The sequence below is a fragment of the Physeter macrocephalus genome, chromosome 4, assembly GCF_002837175.3.
Source record: "Physeter macrocephalus isolate SW-GA chromosome 4, ASM283717v5, whole genome shotgun sequence".
Taxonomy (NCBI): domain Eukaryota; kingdom Metazoa; phylum Chordata; class Mammalia; order Artiodactyla; family Physeteridae; genus Physeter; species Physeter macrocephalus.
Genome location: NC_041217.1, coordinates 134613074 through 134632605, shown reverse-complemented (window position 1 = coordinate 134632605; position 19532 = coordinate 134613074). Strand labels below are relative to the sequence as shown.

Here is a 19532-nt window from a genome sequence, read left to right as displayed (position 1 = left end):
ATACCCTTGGCTGCAGGCTGAATGGCTCTATCAGTAAGAAAAAGTGGGAAGGAAGCATAAGTGGAAGGAATTTGTTTATAGATGTGCACGTGTCTCTTTCGAATGCTTGGGCCAGAGAGTGAAATGTGTGGGGAAGCCCCATGAGGAGGTGCAATGGTAAGCACATTTATTTTGGCTATTGTGAAAAGAGGACTGTAATAGAAAACACTCATAGTTAATATTCAGAAGTGTGTGAAAGCGGCATACGGTGGCCAAAGAGAGGTGAACTGCAATGGACAATTTCCACCTCCTAGATAATGATTATAAAATGTTTATGTAAATACTACTGGGATTTCTGAGCTCAGAAGAGAAGTGTAGGTGAATAGAAAGATGATGTGCTCTGGAGTAAGACACCTGGCTTTACATCTCAACATTCCCTCTAATTGCTTGCAGGACAGTGTGAGTTTTATAACCACTCTGAGCCTCATTTTTTTTTTTTTTCATCTGTAAAATAGAAATAATAACACTTCAAGGTGCTTAATGATTAAATGAGCTATCGTTTGGGCTTCCCTGGTGGCGCACTGGTTGAGAACCTGCCAGCCAACGCAGGGGACACGGGTTCGAGCCCTGGTCTGGGAAGATCCCACATGCCGCGGAGCAACTGGGCCCGTGAGCCACAACTACTGAGCCTGCGCGTCTGGAGCCTGTGCTCCGCAACAGGAGAGGCCGCGACAGTGAGAGGCCCGCGCGCCGCGAGGAGGAGCGGCCCCCGCTCGCCACAACTGCAGAAGGCCCTCGCACAGAAATGAAGACCCAACACAGCCCAAAATAAATAAATAAATAATTTTTAAAAAAATGAGTGATCGTTTGCACGGCGTCTTACTTTTTCAGCAAGCTGTACCAAATAGACAAGAGCTAGACACTTGTAGTGCTTAATAAATGTTCATTCTCTTTCCTTTTCTCTTAATAAATGTTCACTCCCTTTCTCTTGAATTGCAATGAGGGGCTCAATCCCATTCATTAATTGGGATACAGCAATAAAGGATCTCCTGCAACATGCTGTGGGTAGTGTCAGGGTATTAGCGGTGGGGACTGAAGACCAGTGGTTGTACAGGGAGGGGAATGTAGGGTAGAAAGTGTGCTGGCCGTCAGCATCAGGATCATATGAGAAAGGTCTGGACGTCTAGGAGTGTGGAGAAGCAGTGTGCCCCTGATGAGCACCCAGGAATAGGACAGTGGGAGACTCACTTGCAAGGACTCCTTGCAAAGTGCGAAGCCTTAGTCCTTATCAACCTACACACTTCCATTTACTCTGTGAACAGGAAAGACAGATGATCTTCATCCTGGACTTCAGCTTAAATCCCGCTGCCACTTGGCAGCTGTGCGAATTTAGGCACATCTCTTAACCCTTTCCCGGGAACTGAGTTGAGGGCAGATTTCCTGTGATCCAACTCCTAATTTACTGAACTTCTGGTGTGGGCCCAGAATTTTGCATTTTTAACAAGGTCCTAATGCACAAAAAATTGTAGAATGATTGCCCTAAACCTTGGTATTGTGAATTATAGGTCCACATGCCCTGGAGTAGTTGAGATTATAAACAAATACATCAGTAATTTAGTTAGCTAAGTTTTTCCCTTCTTAGTTGTTAAAAGAATTTAAGTAGTTATATATGTTGCTAAGAAAAAAAAAAAAGGCTTAGAAATAGATCTCAAGGGGTTTCTAAAGATTACAAAAGACAAGAAAACAGGATTCCCTGTCCTGAGATTTTCTAGGTCATCAGAGCTTGAGGCTCAGGGGAATTGATTGAAAGTTTTTCAGAACACAAAGGGGCAAAAAAATGCTGTTTGTTTAGTCAATTATGCAGGAGGCGCTGATGACCCGATAGCAAGGAAATGAGGAGGATCAGAGAAAGATTTCTGGAAAACCTCTGGATAGAGGCCAGGGACTGGAGAACAGGTCTGAGATAGTCAGCAACCTGGAAGAGAAAGGGGGACAAACTTCCCTGAAAATATTTATAGGTATCAGCAACAGGAATGGACACTGACACTTGGCATTGCCGAAAACTCACCCAGAAATGGGAAATGCCCATAAATGTGTTAACACAATGTCGTAGGCAGAATTCTAAAGATGTTTCCCCCTCCCCCAAGGTTCCCATCCCCTGATTACTCAAACACTAATCTGGGCACTGCTGTAAAGGGACTTTGCAGGTGGAACTAGTAACTAGCCAGTTGACCTTAAAATAAGGAGATTATCTTGGATTATCCAGTTGGGCACAAAGTAATCACATAAGCTCTTAAAAGCAGAAGAGGAAGACAAAAGAGTCAGTCAAGAGATACAGTAGAAGAATAAAGCAGGAGAGATGAGGTAGAAGTGGAAATCAGAGAGATTCAAAGCATGGGAAGGACCTGATCCACCACTGCTGGCTTTGAAGATGGAGGAAGGGGGCAGTGAGCCAAGGAATGTGGGTGGCCTCTCGAACCTGAGGATCCCTGGCTGACAGTCAGCCAGGAAACAGGCACCTCTGTCCTACAACTGCATGGAGCTGAATTTGGCCAACAACTTGAGGAAGTTTGATAGCAGATTATTCCCAGAGCCTCCAGATAAAAGCCCCTGGTTCTGGTCTTGTGAAAACAGGAGCAGAGAAACCAGTTGAGCCAGCTTGGGCTTCTGACCTACAGAACCGGTGAGATAATAAATTTAAGCCTCTAAGTTGTGTGGTATTTTATTATAGCAGCAACAGACAACTAATACACATACAACGACTGCATGATGGACTGACGTTCTCCCTCACAACTTTATTCTATTGGTGAACTCTACACCATGTAACACTAGTCCATTTGCTGTTTCCCAGATGTACCAGGCACTTCACACTTTTGTCTGCCTTGCTTCTGATGCTCTAAATCTAAGTCATTTTAACACACGCTTGCACCAGTGTAACCAAGGCTGTTTTGGTCAACCGTCCTAGTCCACACTTGCTGTCATCTAACCCTGTCTTGGATTTACACACCAACTCGGATCCCATCCTTGGTCCTCTGGCCTTAATTCTTTCTCATTATTTATCTCCTGGGGTCTTCCTGGCAGATTTCCACCTGATTCACTCCTCAGTCTTCTTTTTAAAGAGTTTTTTTGATGTGGACCATTTTTTAAAAGTCTTTATTGAATTTGTTACAATATTGCTTCTGTTTTTTTTGTTTTGTTTTGTTTTTTTTGGCCACGAGGCCTGTGGGATCTTAGCTCCCTGACCAGGGATCGAACCCACACCCCCTGCACTGGAAGGTGAAGTCTTAACCACTGGACCGCCACGGAAGTCCCACTCCTCAGTCTTTTATCATTATACACTACCTTGGGAAGGGCTCCTGTCCACCCACACCACCCCTCTCACCCCCCAGTTTTATTTGTTGTTTGGTGTATACAGCGAAGATAAAAAGCACTAAGAAAGAAAAGTCTGATTCTGTAATGCAAGATCATTTTTTAAAAAATCACTAAAATGAGGGAGAAATATTTCAGACATATTGAAAACAGAGCAGAAGGAATGCCAAAAATATAAAGATCTAGTTTTTCATTTTTGAATTTTTTTCCTCTCAGAGAATGTCAGTGACCTTGGTTTGAGCTGACTGGGTTCTACTACCACTTCTGTTCTTTTCTCCTCTGAGTAAATTACTTAGACTCTCTGACCCACAGATTCTCCATTCCTTTCAATGCAGTAACTACACTCTCTTGCAGGGTTATAAGGGAAGTTGGTGATGATGCTTGGAAAGCATCTACCGCAGTGTTTGGTACATCACGGTCCCTGAAAAAGCAGCACGTATTACAAATCACAATACCAGTTGGTAAATTAGTTGCTTCAATAAAAAAATACATTATCCAAAACCAGGTAAATGATACTGAGGATATTAAACTTCATTATAGGATTCAATTTTTCATAGGGAAAAACAATATGTAAAAAATGGTACATAAAACAGCATTATATCATAACAAAAACACCAACAAACTCATATCAAAGAGTCCATGTGTTTCCAAGGCTTAAAATATATCACTCAAAGGCTGCTTAATTGGCCCATGAGCTTCCAGCTCCATCATCCATCTTCCCATCAGAGGAAGCCACAGGGATACAGCCCCTGACTTCTCCTGAGCTCTTGCAAATACTCATCCGAGTCGCTGACTCCACTGCATCTGACTCTGTTTAGTGATGCCTGTCTCTAGCTGGGAGTCACTCTGGGAACTGGCTAAGATCTCCTAACGCTTCTTTCCTGACTCTCTCCCAGTTTTCCACATGCACGTTGCTTTGTACTTGCTTTGAAGAACGCTTGGAACAGCACTCAACCTCTCTAAGCATATGGCCTTATGTTAGAAATCACAGCTCTTCGAAGAACCAGAAAATAACTTTCCGTTCTGGGTAGCGTTGTACTTGCAAAGCGAAGCAGGAAAAACACGTTTCAACCAATTGGTGAATATGGTGTGTTCTCACGGCCTGATATATCTCTGAGGAAATTTATTTCTTTGAGTGGGCATTTCAGGAAAAGAACTTTTCAAAAAACACCACCATAACAAAGGGGTCATATTAATTTGAGAATCAAAACTGCTCATGTATACAAGGAGGCAAGGACTCTTTCACAACTCCTACAGCTCTAGCTGTTTTGTAAGGTATACCAAAGTTGAGCTGCTTACTGTGTTGCTGAGGAAACTGAGGGCCAAGAACTTAAATACTTAAGTAGAGAAGACTGATCTCTACATCTGTATGAAACTTGGTTCCTGTGATGGACCAAGTGATTGTTCAGCTTCTCTAGCTGATTGTTCATGGCTGGTGACCTCCATGACTGGTAGGCCCCATTGGTCCTGGGACTAAGGTGGACGCCTCATGATTGGCTGCACGGGATTCAAAGGCCATCTTGTAAACATGCAAGTAAGGGCCACTCAGCAGGAGCTACAGATTCAAAAGCAGCTGCTGTTGCTGTCTGTTTGCTGTGTGACAGTCTCTCCATTTGATTCTGACAACGACCCTGCAAGGAAGCCTGTGCCGCACCTGCTTACTGATGAGCAGACAGACCTCACAGAGCTAACCTCAGAGGTCACACAACTGGCACATTTTCAAGCCAGGATGCCATACAGGTCTGGCTTCAAATCCTGGGCTCACTTTACTGTTTCACTCGAGTAAAAGCTATCTAACCAACCATTCAAAACAAAAACAATCACACATACACAAACTATCTAAAACATGCAACCATTCCTGGTGGTGAGCATTTAGCTTCATCTCTTTATATGTGACCACGTCATATTTCTTTAAAAAGCATTGTTTTGTTTCGTTTTTAAAGAACGTAGAATCACTGGTGTTAAATGTCTTGTGACTGATTGCTATTACCCAAGCCTCTGCTTCTTTCAAATATCATATGTACAGCCCTTACCTCTCCGTGCCTCATTTATCAAGTGGCAAGGAGAGATATTTACATTGACGGCTACTTGGTCTAAGCATACTATTAAGTTGCCCACCCCATAACTGCCACCTCTTTGTAGCCCAATGCTGCAGGTCAATATATGCATCACCAATGGAGAAATGAAACAGCTAGTGACATGGCAGGGATCCAACTCTTACCAGACAAAAGAAAATGATTCTATCGAGCCTAATGGAAGGATTCCTGGGGTATGCCCTGTTCCTACTTATAAGGGTAGGCACCCAAAGCGGAAGGGTTTAGAGCCAGGTCAAACCAGGAGTGGTGATTACTTTTGAAATCTGAGTCAGTGAGGGTGGAAAGAAAAAGAGAACCATTACTGAGAAGAGACAGGGTCAGAGCTTAAATCCAAGAATCAGGGTAAGGGGAAAAATGGGAGAACGAGTGAGAAGGCTGGTGGTCAGGTAGGGGAGCAGGGACTGGGCTGCGGAATGTGGTTCAGTGTGAAACCAGGCATGATGGAACTGTGCGGACTCATTTTTTACAGTCAGTGCATTCCGTGAAGTCCAGAGGTATGAGTTAAGGGAGGCTCATGAGTGTGCATCCTAAAAGTCGGGATTCCTGTTTTCATCTAAGCTCTGCTATTTCTCGGTGTTGTGACCTTGAGCAGGTCACTATTCATTCCTCACTTGACAAGTGAAGACTGAACTAACTGCTTAACCATAGGCAATTATTCAGTGCCTATCTTTGACCTAAGCACTGTTGAAATTAAAAAGAAAATAAGCCATAGCCCCTACATCAACATTTTTTCTAAAAAATTTAAAATATATACTATGTCTTATGACAGCTCTGATTTTATTTTCTTCAGTAAAAATTATGTGTTTTGCATTAAAACCTTCAATGCAAGTTTTAATTCTGCTTTTGTATTTTTAGCTGTCTTTATCATTTCCTTTTTCTCCCCTCATTCCATTGCCTTTCCATCTGAACTCATTTTTTTTTTCCTAATAAGTTTCTGCTCTCTTTCACAGAGATGTGCTTTTAAAAAAAATCCTATTGAATATGCAAAGGAGTTTTAAAATATTTTCTTTTGGTTTCAGTAGTAAGTAATTTTTAAGAGGCCCTTCCCTTAAGTGTTCAAAATGGTATTTCTTTTTCTTTGTGTGCAACATGTTTTTCCTAATGGACTCACTTTATTATCTTTGAAATTCATTTTAACTAGAGCGCTCTACATATTCAGTGTTTCCCAGCATACAGTACACAATTTACTCTCAGCCCCACTAACTGTAACTTGGATTTGCCTCTTTAGATCTATAGCTAGTTGCCAATTCACAGAGTTCAGCAGTTTTTATTCTGTGTACCTCTGTTGCCCTGAGGTGGATCACCACTGCCCCGCTTTCTAATCCTAGAACAGATGGTAGACATGCAAAACTACACCCCTCCTTCAAATTCACAGGGTTTCCCTATCTCTGCTCCTTTAACAGAGTTTGATTCAGGGTCCTTAGAACTGCAGTGCATCACCATTCATTCTAAATCAGACTTCCAGCCCAGTTGTCTACTTGGGTTGGCAGTTTTCTAATGGACTGAAGTGAAAGGGAAGATAAGGTCCGGGTTGCGGAGGAGTTCTGGGAAATTAAACTCACTGGCTGCTTCCAAAAAGCAAAACAAAACAGAACAAAAAACCTTAACCATCAGCAGCAGAGTAGACGGATGACTGCTCTGTTTTTAGCCTTAAAGGGACCTTGCATTTTTAAGCTAGGGACCGGAAAGTGGAGAGGTCCCAACTTTTGCAAGGCTGGTGGTTTATTTTGTCTTCATGTCAGATATTATGATTATCAAACAAGTTACATTTAGTCTTTTAGATTCTGGAAGGTCTTCCCAGATTCTCTCTGAGATTGTCAATTCCAGTTTTCCTAGTTGAAAGTCATCTTAATTGTTAAAGTCAGAATGAGTTTATGCTTTTTTTTTTTTAATCTTCACAGGTATTTTCAAGTGAAGCAGAGAAAGGCTGCATCAGGGTTTGCTGCCCAAATGCCACCTAAAAAAAAATTTAAAATCAAATATTTACTGAGCACCTCCTTCGGCTTGTATAGATGTCTGCATTATAGGGATCATACATTACGTACATACACACATATGCACACTCTCACACAGGTACAATATTATTTCCCCCATTTTCATGTGAACTTGAACAGGTACAGTTTCTTTTTCTCTTTGTGTTCCCTCAGCTTGGCATAGGCCTGCACATAGTAGGTGACCAATCAGCGTTTTTTGAATGGATAAATGTCTAACAAGGGTGAGAGAAAAGAGCCAACAGAGGGGAGACGAAAGAACTGGGAGAGTGTGATGCTGCTGAAGCAGAAGGAGAACAGGGAGTGGCCAGTCATTCTCTAAGAAGGTCTTTTTTTAATTACCTAGATAAAATGCTAAACGCAATCTATCACTGGTTAGACAATGATATAAAAAAATCGTGAACATTCCCAAGCCATACTCTCCTGCCCTCTAGAACACTGCACATACTATGATTCCCTTGGTCCCAGACCCTGTTCCCTATTTCACTCAGTGTCAATGTCACCTCCTACCTGAAGCCTCCCATCTGAGTGCTGAGACCATGTTAGGCTATCATCTGCCATACGTCTAAGGAGCGCTGGACAGTGAGTGGTCCCTGGAGCTTGACCCTGTATCCCCATTGCTTGCTTATATATGCTGCCTGCCTCCCCTCCCTGACCCCACCAAAACACTAATGTTCCTGAAAGCTGGAGTTGTGTCCAGTTAATTATATCCCCAACCAACTATAACAGGGCCTGTATTTGTTAAAATAATTAGTTAATTCATTGATGAACAAAGGCACTCATAATTATAATAAAATGGAAACTTCTTATCTTCATTTACCCGGACATTATGACTGGTTTTAAATACTGATCATAGGGATAGTAAGAGTCTGTAGCAATCTAATTCATTTAGAATTAGCAAATTGTTCACATGTGTATTTTTTCTAAACCAACAGATGACCTCTTATTATCTCCATGTTGACTATCAATTATCAATAAGTACATATTAAGCACTTAGTATGTGCTCAGAGAAATATTTCAGGAGCCCAAAGAAAAAAATCATATATGGTTCTTGCCCTACTGGGATTTTCTTGACATTCTAGATGTCACATATTTTTTAAACTTAACATTTTATCAAGCACCTTCCTCCCTTGAAATATGCTCCATGAATGTAAGGATTATACTTTAGCAGTACTTGCTACAAAGTAAGCACCAAATACACATTTTGTGAATGAGTGTTGGAAAAAGTAGTCACATTGTAGGTTCTGGCAAAAGGGTAACATGATAAATAGATTCAGGGTGATTACTTTGATGCTATCCAAAATTGGATTGAGGGAAAGAGGTTTGAACATAGATGCAAAAATCCTCAACAAAATACTAGCAAACCAAATCCAACAATACACTGAAAGGACCATACACCATGATCAAGTGGGATTTATCCCAGAGATGCAAGGAGTTTTTCAATATCCACAAATCAGTCAGTGTGATACACCACATCAACAAAATGAAGACTAAAAACCATATGAGTATCTCAATAGATGCAAAAAAACCTTTCATCAAAATTCAATACCAATTTAGGATAAAAACTCTCCAGAAAATGGGCATAGAAGGAACCTACCTCAACATAATAAAGGCCATATATGACAAACCCACAGCTAACATCATACTCAACAGTGAAAAGCTGACAGCATTTCCTCTAAGATCAGGAACAAGATGAGGATGTGCACTCTCGCCACTTTTATTCAACATAGTTTTGGAAGTCCTAACCATGGTAATCAGAGAAGAAAAAGAAATAAAAGGAATCAACACTGAAAAAGAAGAAGTAAAACAGTCACTGTCTGAAGATGACATGATACTATACATAGAAAATCCTAAAGAGGCTATGATAAAACTACTTAGAGCTCATCAGTGAATTTGGTAAAGTTGCAGGATACAAACTTAATACACAAAAATCTGTTGCATTTTTATACACCAACAATGAAACATCAGAAAGAGAAATTAAGGAAACAATTCCATTTATCATCACATCAAAAAGAATAAAATACTTAGGAATAAACCTACCTAAGGAGGCAAAAGAACTGTACTCTGAAAACTGTAAGATGCTGATGAAAGAAATCGAAGATGACATAAACAGATGGAAAGATATACCATGTTCTTGGATTGGAAGAATCAGTATTGTCCAAATGACTATACTACTCAAGGCACTCTACATATTTAATGCAATCACTATCAAATTACCAACGGCAGTTTTCAGAGAACTAGAACAGAAAAATTTAAAATGTGTATAGAAACATAAAAGACTCTGAATAGCCAAAAGAATCTTGAGAAAGAAGAACAGAGCTGGAGGAATCAGGCTATACTACAAAGCTACAGTCACCAAAACAGTGTGGTACTGGCACAAAAACAGAAATATAGATTAATCGAACAGGATAGATAGAAAGCCCAGAAATAAACTCACACACCTGTGGTCAATTAATCTATGAGAAAGGAGGCAAGAATATACAATGGAGAAAAGACAGTCTCTTCAATAAGTGGTGCTGGGGAATCTGGACAGTTACATGTAAAAGAATGAAATTAGAACACTCCCTAACACCATACACAAAAATAAACTCAAAATGAATTAAATACCTAAATGTAATGCCAGACATTGTAGAACTCTTAGCGGAAAACTTAGGCAGAACACCCTTTGACATAAATCACAGCAATATCTTTCTGGATCCACCTCCTAGAGTAATGAAAATAAAAACAAAAATAAATAAATGGGACCTAATTAAACTTAAAAGCTTTTGCACAGCAAACGAAGCCATAAACAAAACAAAAAGACAATCTATGGAATGCGAGAAAGTATTTGCAAACAAAGCAACCTTCAAGGGATTAATCTCCAAAATATACAAATAGCTCATGCAGCTCAATATCAAAAAAACAAACAACACAATCAAAAAGTGGGCAGAACGTCTAAATAGACATTTCTCCAAAGAAGACATACAGATGTGCAAAAAGCATGTGAAAAGATGCACAACATTGCTAAATATTAGAGAAATGCAAATCGAAACTGCAATGAGATATCACCGCATACCAGTCAGAACGGCCTTCATCAAAAAGTCTACAAACAATAAATGCTGGAGAGGGTGTGGAGAAAAGGGAACCCTCCTACACTTTTGGTGGGAATGTAAATTGATACAGACACTATGGAGAACAGTATGGAGGTTCCTTAAAAAACTAAAAATAGAACTACCATATGATATATATGGTATATACCTGGAGAAAACCATAATTAGAAAAGATACATGCACACCAGTGTTCATTGCAGCACTATTTACAATAGCCAGGACATGGAAGCAACCTAAACGTCCATCAACAGATGAATGGACAAAGATGTGTTACATATATATGATGGAACATTACTCAGCCATAAAAAAGAATGAAATAATGCCATTTGCAGCAACACTGATGGACCTAGAGATTATCATACTATGTGAAGTAAGTTGAAAAGAGAAAGACAAATATCATACGATATCACTTATATGTGGAATCTACAAAAATGATACAGATGAACTTATTTACAAAACAAACAGACTCACAGACTTGGAAAACAAACTTATGGTTACCAAAGGGGAAAGGTGCGGGGGAGGCAAGATAGGAGTTTGGGATTAACACATACACACTACTATATATAAAATAATCAGCAAGGACCTACTGTACAGCACAGGGAACTCTACTCAATATTCTGTAATAACCTAAATGGGAAAAGAATCTGAAAAAGAATACATATATGTATATGTATAACTGAATCACTTTGTTGTACACCTGAAACTAACACAGCATTGTAAATCAACTATACTCCAATATAAAATAAAAATTTTAAAAAAAGAGAGATTTTGGGGAAAATTATTAGCCCAGAATTTCCTTCCTTCTATCTTATCTAGGTTATCTTCTTCTTCCAGTGTTGTGAGGTAAATTCATCGAATGACAGCTATTCAAAGGTAAGGCTAACCCAAGGGCAGTTATTAAGGGAAATCACTGCTAAGAAACATCAGGTGATGTATGAGGTATGTTTATAAAACAATAGAACTTTTAAAAAGATAAATATACCAGGATTTTTAATACCATTGGGCATATGTCCCCGTGTAAGAAGTCTCCTTTGGTGATTACATACTTATTCATACTTATTCTAATGAGACAGACACTCTTAAAAGCACTCCATTGTTTCCTTTGGCATTCTAGTCTGTGTTTGGGCTACCTTTATTGGAATCCTAATGATGGTAATTCTTAAGTTTCTGGATGTCAGGGTTGGTTTTAACAAACAGACAAAAGCCATTGGGAAGCCATGGCACCTGCCATGCCGGATGATGAAGCTGGTACAGCAGCAGGTGTTGGCAAGGAAAGGACCCCAAAGGAAGGACTCCAGATCCAAGCCCTGGACTTCAGAGCCGCAATCATTTTACGATACAACCCTGCTTTGTTTGGGGGTCATTTTATGAACTGGTCATGCTTCTTCATTCACTTTAACATTTTAAGTGTCTCCTATATTTGGCTTTAGATATTTGTCTCTAATTAAGACATGGATTTTTGTACTCATACAAAATGTGTGCTTCCCCTAACCTCTGTTTGTACCCAGAAAGCCAGTTACCTGAAAGTATGGTTTTCTAGCTGTAGCCTGTGGCCACGTGGCCCTCTCCAGACATTCCTCGTCTGCTTCCATGGGCCAAACAGGAGGCCAAGACCATTATTTGTTGTGTGGGCACGCTTCATGGATTCCGGACAGACATCACTTTTGCTATGTCCAATTTCTTTTCTTTCCACCATGACTCCCTTTTATTAGCAGAAGTTGCTTATGTCAAGTAGGTAATGAAAATAAAGATTGGGTCTTTCTGTTGGCCTCATAAAAATATTTAAAATATTCTCAATAGAATTCATCACAAAGCCAAAGCCTGTTAAGTTTTGAAGTTCCTCAAGCCAACAGGCCTGCTCCACTGTCACGCACTGCATAAACCTTGCACTGCTCATGGCCTCCATTCTAAACCCCTGCCTTGATGCACCTCACACTCTGCTCTCCACTTCTTGACATCTGAATTCTGAATTTATGGCCTCTTTTCTTGTTTGTGGTCTCTTCTGGCCTCTTGGAACTGTAGCTTAGCTCTTTTTCCCTAGGTTTCACATGCTTCATCCATCCTCAAACACAATTCTCTGTGTCTAAGCTATTCTTAGGCAACCGATTTCACTTGGCCATCAAGATGTTACCTCTTAGCTTAGGTGATTGTGAGCTCTTCCACCAAGGTCATCCTGGCCCCTCCAGCCCCAAATAACTGCACTAGAAGTGACTCTGAAGGTCACTAAGAGCTGAATTTCACCACCAAAGTAAGTTATTAATTTTATTTTACTTTTACCGAAGTTTATCTGAAACCCTAATAATGTTGGCATGCATTCTGAGCAGCCCTGACTCAGGGCCTAGGCAGATGGGTGGCTGCAGTAAGCTAGACCATAGGTGGTAACATTTACCACTTATTCACTGGGCAGCCTGGAGATGGAGATAGAGAACATGACTCTTCAAACTGATGTAAATACAAAGATTACATAGGCAGGGGCTCGCAACTTCCAGCCGCTCTGTGGGACAAAGAGGCAGCAGTAGCTTCATGTAAGAAATCCTGCTTTGAATGCTCTCAAGGGTGGCTCAGAAACAATGAGAACTTCCAGCAGATCATCCTGAGGAGTGGCAAGAACCTTCACAACAGCAATGCATCTGCAAGAAGCCAGTGGGCTGTTGGCCAGCTTTGTTTATTTTTCCTCTTTTGCCTTCTCCTCACTTTGCTTCTTTCAAACTCTGTAGCCCTTTGGCCAGACTTCACCTTCGTGCAAGGACTGACTGTTACTTACCATGCCCTTTAGTGTCAGATCTGCTAAGGGAGACCGGTTGCCATGGAAATCTGGCCAAACATGTAAATCAACAGTGAGGAAACCCACGGGCTGAGCCTTCTTAATCAGATCCAGGTGACTGTTCAAATATGCATATATACTCTGGCATCTGGAAGAGAAATGGATTTTGTTTTTAAAAGCGGGGGGTGGGTAGGGTCAGGGAGCAAATTACTCTATAGAAAGAAATCATTTGTACTCCCATATCAGATCCAGAAAGTAAGCAGGGTCCCAAAAGCTTCAGCAAAAAACCCACCCCTAACCCATAGAAATCAGCAAACCACACTCTCAAATCACGCTGTACTCTCATCAAGGATTGGAGGCCTGTCCTGGTGGAAGGTGGAAAGGTTTGGACTCAGAAGACCAGATCCAAGAATGGCTTTACTCCATTGTAGGTGTGTAACCACTACTGTGAGAAAGTTATTCAAACTTTCTGAACCACTCTCTTTGCATCTGTAAAAACAACCATCATAATCCCTGCCCAACTGACCTCACAGGGTTTTGTGAAGATCAAAGGAGACTATGTAGATGAAGATACAGGATTTTGCAAAATGTATACTACTGGACATATGTAAAGGATTTTTAAAAATCAGTATTCCTAATTATAATAATCATATGATGGTGAATGGAGATGGTTCCCCGACTCAGGATAGGAGTTTGCTAAGGGCAGTGATATGATGGAGTGAATGCAGTTAGGATCAGGAGTTAGGAGGCTTGATTTCCAACCCAAACCTACCAAATGACATTGCACTAGTTCTTTCTCTTTTTTTTTGCGGTACGCGGGCCTCTCACTGTCGTGGCCTCTCCCGTTGTGGAGCACAAGCTCCGGACGCGCAGGCTCAGCGGCCATGGCTCACGGGCCCAGCCGCTCCGCCGCATGTGGGATCCTCCTGGACCGGGGCACGAACCCACGTCCCCTGCATCAGCAGGCAGACTCTAAACCACTGCGCCACCAGGGAAGCCCTAGTTCTTTCTCTTTTCAAGCCTTCGTTTCTTCACATGTAGAATGAGGGAGTCAGATGACCTTTCTCATTCTCTCAATCTATTTACCTGAGAGGGAGACAGAGATGATGGGCTTGGGAGTCAAGGCAGTCCTGCATTCAGATGCTGGTTCTACCTGTCTTAGCTGGGTAACATGCGCCAGTGACTTAACCTCACTGAACTTCAGTTTTCCCATACATATAATGGGTATAAAATACCTCACTGGGTGAAATCTCACTGCATGACACAAAAGTTCGTTACCCTTCTCCTCTTTAAAGGTGCTTCCTTCTCTTGAACTGACAATGCTAGAAGAAAGTGGGTTGGCATCCCATGCCACTTCCCACTGGTGTCCTTGGAACCACAGCCTTAAACATGGCTTGAATAATGGTAGAAAAAAAGGATAGGAGATCAATGACCAAGGGAGGTTGATATGTAAGATACCTGAGATAATATTTATTATTTACATTTAAAATGTTTTAGGAGTGCAGCTCAGCGATTTCTAGTTCTAGTTTTGTGACACTGTGAGTGTCCCTCTGGATCCCATGAAATTCCTAAAAGTTTTCAAAACTAAGCGTAAAGAAAGAAACAAACGAGTAGTGGTTTTCAAACACCTATTAAATAAAAACTTTATGTGGAACTCCAAGATAGAAAATATAGAAAAACAAAACTGTTCTATATAAGTGCATGTGTGTGTGTAAGTGTGAGAATGTGTGTGTGCATGTGTGTGTAAGTGTGAGAAGTGTGCTGGGCGGAGGCAAGGGCAGTCCTACCTACCAGGCGCTCTCCTTGCTTCTTGCCCTGACTCCTCATTCCTGTCTGTAAAAATCTTCGGCCCTACATCATATTAGAAGATGAAGATCTTCTTGGGAAAAGGCTCACTAACCAGAGTAACATCAACTGCTGCTCCTTGTTCCTCTGGCCTTCAAACATAGTCCAGTGAGTCGAGTACCGCTGACACCCCTTTACAGAGGGGATGAGTAAGGAGGGTAGACACGTGACCAAGTCCAAAGTTAAACCCTCTCTGTGATTCTGAAGCCATGTGTTTTCTGTATCCCCAGCCAGGAATTATTTGTCAAAGCCCTACATTCAAACTCTGATTTAGAATGATTCTATGATAGTGTTAAGAAAGGATCCTCCGAGGTCTCCGTGGAAGGTAGGGCCAGAACCACATATCTGGGGAGAATACGATCACACCCTGGTTTTCTATCTCCCAGCTCTCTCTGCTCCTGGTCCAACACAATCACACGGCCAACGATGGCCACAAGAACATCCTTTCCAACCAGAAGTCAAGAGTCTGCACTAATTCTAGCAACACTGAACTTCAGAAGAGCATCATTGCACTTAGAGTAAAGGGATTAAAAAAAAAGAAGCACATGTCTATAAATCTTTTGTCTCTCAAGGAATCTCAGAGCAGAGCATTTGGTTTCAGACATCTGGGTCAATAGGAACCTATCGGCCTAATTACTATTGATTTGTCATTGTCTCATTTACTGTGGGTCTTTGCAAACAGTGAGATTCATTTAGCCTCTACATATATGGTCACTCGTGCACTAATGAGATCCCTGGGGGACGGGGCATATGCTTACCCCTTTGACTCCTAACCTCCTCGCAGCTGTATGTTTATTCTTTGAATGCAGCCATTCTTCTGCACGTTTTTTCAATTATCCCTTACCATGTGCGCTATCTGAGTATATCATTCAAAATGAAATGTACTTGGAAAACATTAAAATAACAAATGCACATCATTATTCACATAATTTTAACCTTGCATGGTGCCTTTTTTGGTTTTGACTTTGTTTCAGTTTGTATGTTTTATCAATTCTTTCTCAAATGGCCGTCTGCCCTCTTCCAGCTCGGGAATCACATATTAACTGTTCCTAGTGATAGGTCTCCCTCTTTTTCATGAACTCCAGACTTATTTGTCCTCTCTTAGAGAGAGAAATCCTTGCTTTCCTAGTCCTGTTGTGTATGAAGAAGAAAATACAGTTTCAAGAATCACAAAGCGACTTCACTGTATACCAGGTGGCTGACCAGGTACACTAAACCTCTCCAAGCCTAGTTTACTTTTTTGCTATCAGGGTTAATACTTTTACCTTATAGGCTGCTATGAAGATTAAATATGGAGTCCTGAGTACTATAAAATGATAGCTGATCAATAAATAGTTCCCTCTTGTTTTCCATCACAGGAAATTGACTTCTAGAGTCAGGGAAGATTTTTTTCAGACTTTATTGCTCACAGTCTTCAATGCAGACCACACCCCTGGAATCTCTACTTTCCTTCTCCATAAACCATTTAATTCTTTGGATTCACAAGATGCCCAAAAGTGTGGTGACCGTACTTTCAAACCCCAAATCAGAACACATGGTCTAACAGAAGAATTTGTGCCTTTTCTAGGAGTAAGAGAAAGTCTTGGAAAAGAAGCTTCCACACTATCTCCAGTTCCTCCTTGACCCACTGCAATAGGTATTCTGCCTGCCCCATTCTACTGAGACTGGCTCCACCATGAGGAGAAATCCCCGCTTTGTTGCTGTCTCCAATGGACCATTATTTGCCTTTATTTTACTTGAACTGTCTTTTGCATTTTGTACCACTTGGCCACCTCTTACTAATTTGTTTTCATCCCCTTGTTTCCAGGCGACAATACTCTTTTGGTTTTCTAGCTGGTTCTCTTCCTCTCTTTGTCTCTTAAGTATATGAAGACTCCCAGAGACCTGTCCTTGGCCCTCTTCTCATTCTTTCTATACCCTTGGATGATCCCATCTTCCTTTCAGGGCTCCAGTTAACTAGCTAGTGCTGAAGACTTCCAAATATATGCCCTTATCTCCTGCTCATTTCTCTATGATGAGTTCCGTGTCAAATATCCAAGCACCCATCAAATGCTTCCTCCTGGATGCCCAAACGGACCTCAGTTTAAAAATGTCTAATATGACACACATCATCTTTTCTGATATACTCACTCTTCTTTCTATGCTCCTTGGTTAGACCCAAGGCAATCTCATTTAAGTGGTTGCTCAAGCAACCATTTTGGGGGCAGAGTCAGAGTGGGTATCATTTTTGATTCCTCTCCTTCCCTCAGTTTCCAAATTTAATTTTGGACCAGGTTCTGTCAGTTTATTATTTTAAATATTCCTCTAACCGGCATGCTTTTCTCCCTCATAACTGCTACTACTTTATGCAGGCCCTCTTCAAATGTCTGGATTAGAGGACTGGCCCTCTAACTTATCTCCTGTCTTGAAATTGTGCCCCCTCCAACTAGGTTTTCTGCACTCCTTCCTGGGTGGTTCGTCTAAAATGCAACTCTGATGATGACTCCATACCTATCTAAAACCTTCAGTGATTCCTCCCCATTGTCCTCAAGATAAAGTATAAACTTCCTTGTTTGGCATAATGTTCATTATCTAGCTCTCCCTACATTGTACCATGTTACAGACATGCCTCCTCACCCCTGTACACATCATGCTCTCGTGACACTAACCTACTTCTAATTTTTCAAAATATGCAGGTCTTAACCTCTGAATGTTTGCCTATTCTTCTCCATCTTGCCTAGAATTCTCTTCCTTATCTTCTTTACCTGCCTATGGCAATCACTGTTCTAGACTCATCTTTTTATTTTTAATTGAAGTATAGTTGATTTACAATGTTGTGTTAGTTTCCCGATATACAGCAAAGTGATTCAGATATATACATATATACACACACACACACACACACACACACACACACACACACACACAGTAGGACCTTATTGTTTATCTATTTATATCTAGTAGTTTGTATCTGCTAATCCCAAACTCCTTATTTATCCCTCCGACCCCCCCTTTCCCCTTTAGTAACCTCTCCCCTTTGGTAACCTTTGGTGTTCTTCCCTTCTGCACTTCACATGGTTAGCTCATTTATATCCTTCAGATCTTAACTGTGCTTCCATCAGCTAGGGCTTCCCTGACCACCTCATCCAAATGGGGTTTCCCTGATATTCTATCATCGTACTCTGTTAGTTTCTTTCATATCATGTTTGGTCGCCATAGACTTATTTATGGGTTCATTTACTTGTTAACTGCCTATGGCCTCCTCTGGACTTTAAGCTTCCTGAAGGCAGACCATCACCAGTATACATTCAGAATCTAGCAGAGAACTTGGCATAAAGAACCACCCAAGAGTAGCCATCAAATGAATGAATGGCCCTTCCTCCACTGTATGATAATTGCCTCTTAATTTTATCTGTATCCATTGCTGGAATCTGAATTCCTTTTGGGAAAGAGTCACATCTTACGCATCCCACCAGGTGCTCAACACGGTTACTGAAGTGTAGAATGTATGAATATTGATCCCGCATGGACTATTAGAGGTTATTTTTACCTCTCCCTCTCATTGTAGTACAGCTGCCAAAAGAGTAGATCTCTGGAGTCATATGGACACAACCTTCCAGGCGTGCTGGTATATCCCACAGAAGGGGGCAGAGAAAAGGAATAAACATCTTGTGACACCCCACCCTGCACTTCCACCCATGTGCCAGGTACTATGCTGGGCTACAGTGAATCTGCTGAGAGGCAGAAAATGAAGAACTGATTTCCTAAGTCAGCACAGCCCTCAGTCTCCTTGAGAGGACCCCAGTGCCCTGAACACTTTCTTATCCTTGCCTGTAGAACGGAAGCCAAAGAAAGGCATTGTAATATCCAGCTTACGTCTCTTTAGGAAAACATTTCTCATCCAAGAGACATCAAGAATTTACCGTTTATCCTGGCACACCCTAGGGGATGAAAGGTGTTAATATCATCACCCTGGTCCTATGATTGCCCTAGCTCAGGGGAGCCTAAGTCAATACTTGTGGATAGACTGATGGCCCCAGTTGTCAGACTGAGGGACCAAGGTTGAAGAAGTCATAAAGGCCAAGGGAACAATCTGAGAACACAAGAGTAGAATGCACAGTGAAAACAACGTTTGTTTAGAAGTGGAGTCCCTATAATACTCATTTCCTCAACTAGAATTAAATTAGATTATATATATATGTGTATATATATATATATGTATATATATATGTATATATATATGTATATGTATATATATATATATATATATATATGTATAAAACTATCACTAAGCACAGTGCCAGGCACACTGAAAATTCTTAAAAAATGTTCTTGGTCTATCTTTCTCCTGTTCTTGCTCTGGGGGGGCATTTATACAGATTTTAATGGGAAGATTTCGATATACCCTGAGATTTGGCAT

General features: G+C 41.0%; 1 protein-coding gene across 1 annotated transcript in view; it reads right to left on the bottom strand.

Moving 5' to 3' along the window:
• FGGY (FGGY carbohydrate kinase domain containing) overlaps positions 1-19532 on the bottom strand; it is a 417095-nt gene that overhangs the window by 119379 nt on the left and 278184 nt on the right. The window contains exon 11 of the mRNA XM_055083910.1: positions 13289-13436. Within this exon, the coding sequence (XP_054939885.1) occupies positions 13289-13436 (148 nt within the window). The remainder of the gene's footprint in view (positions 1-13288; positions 13437-19532) is intronic.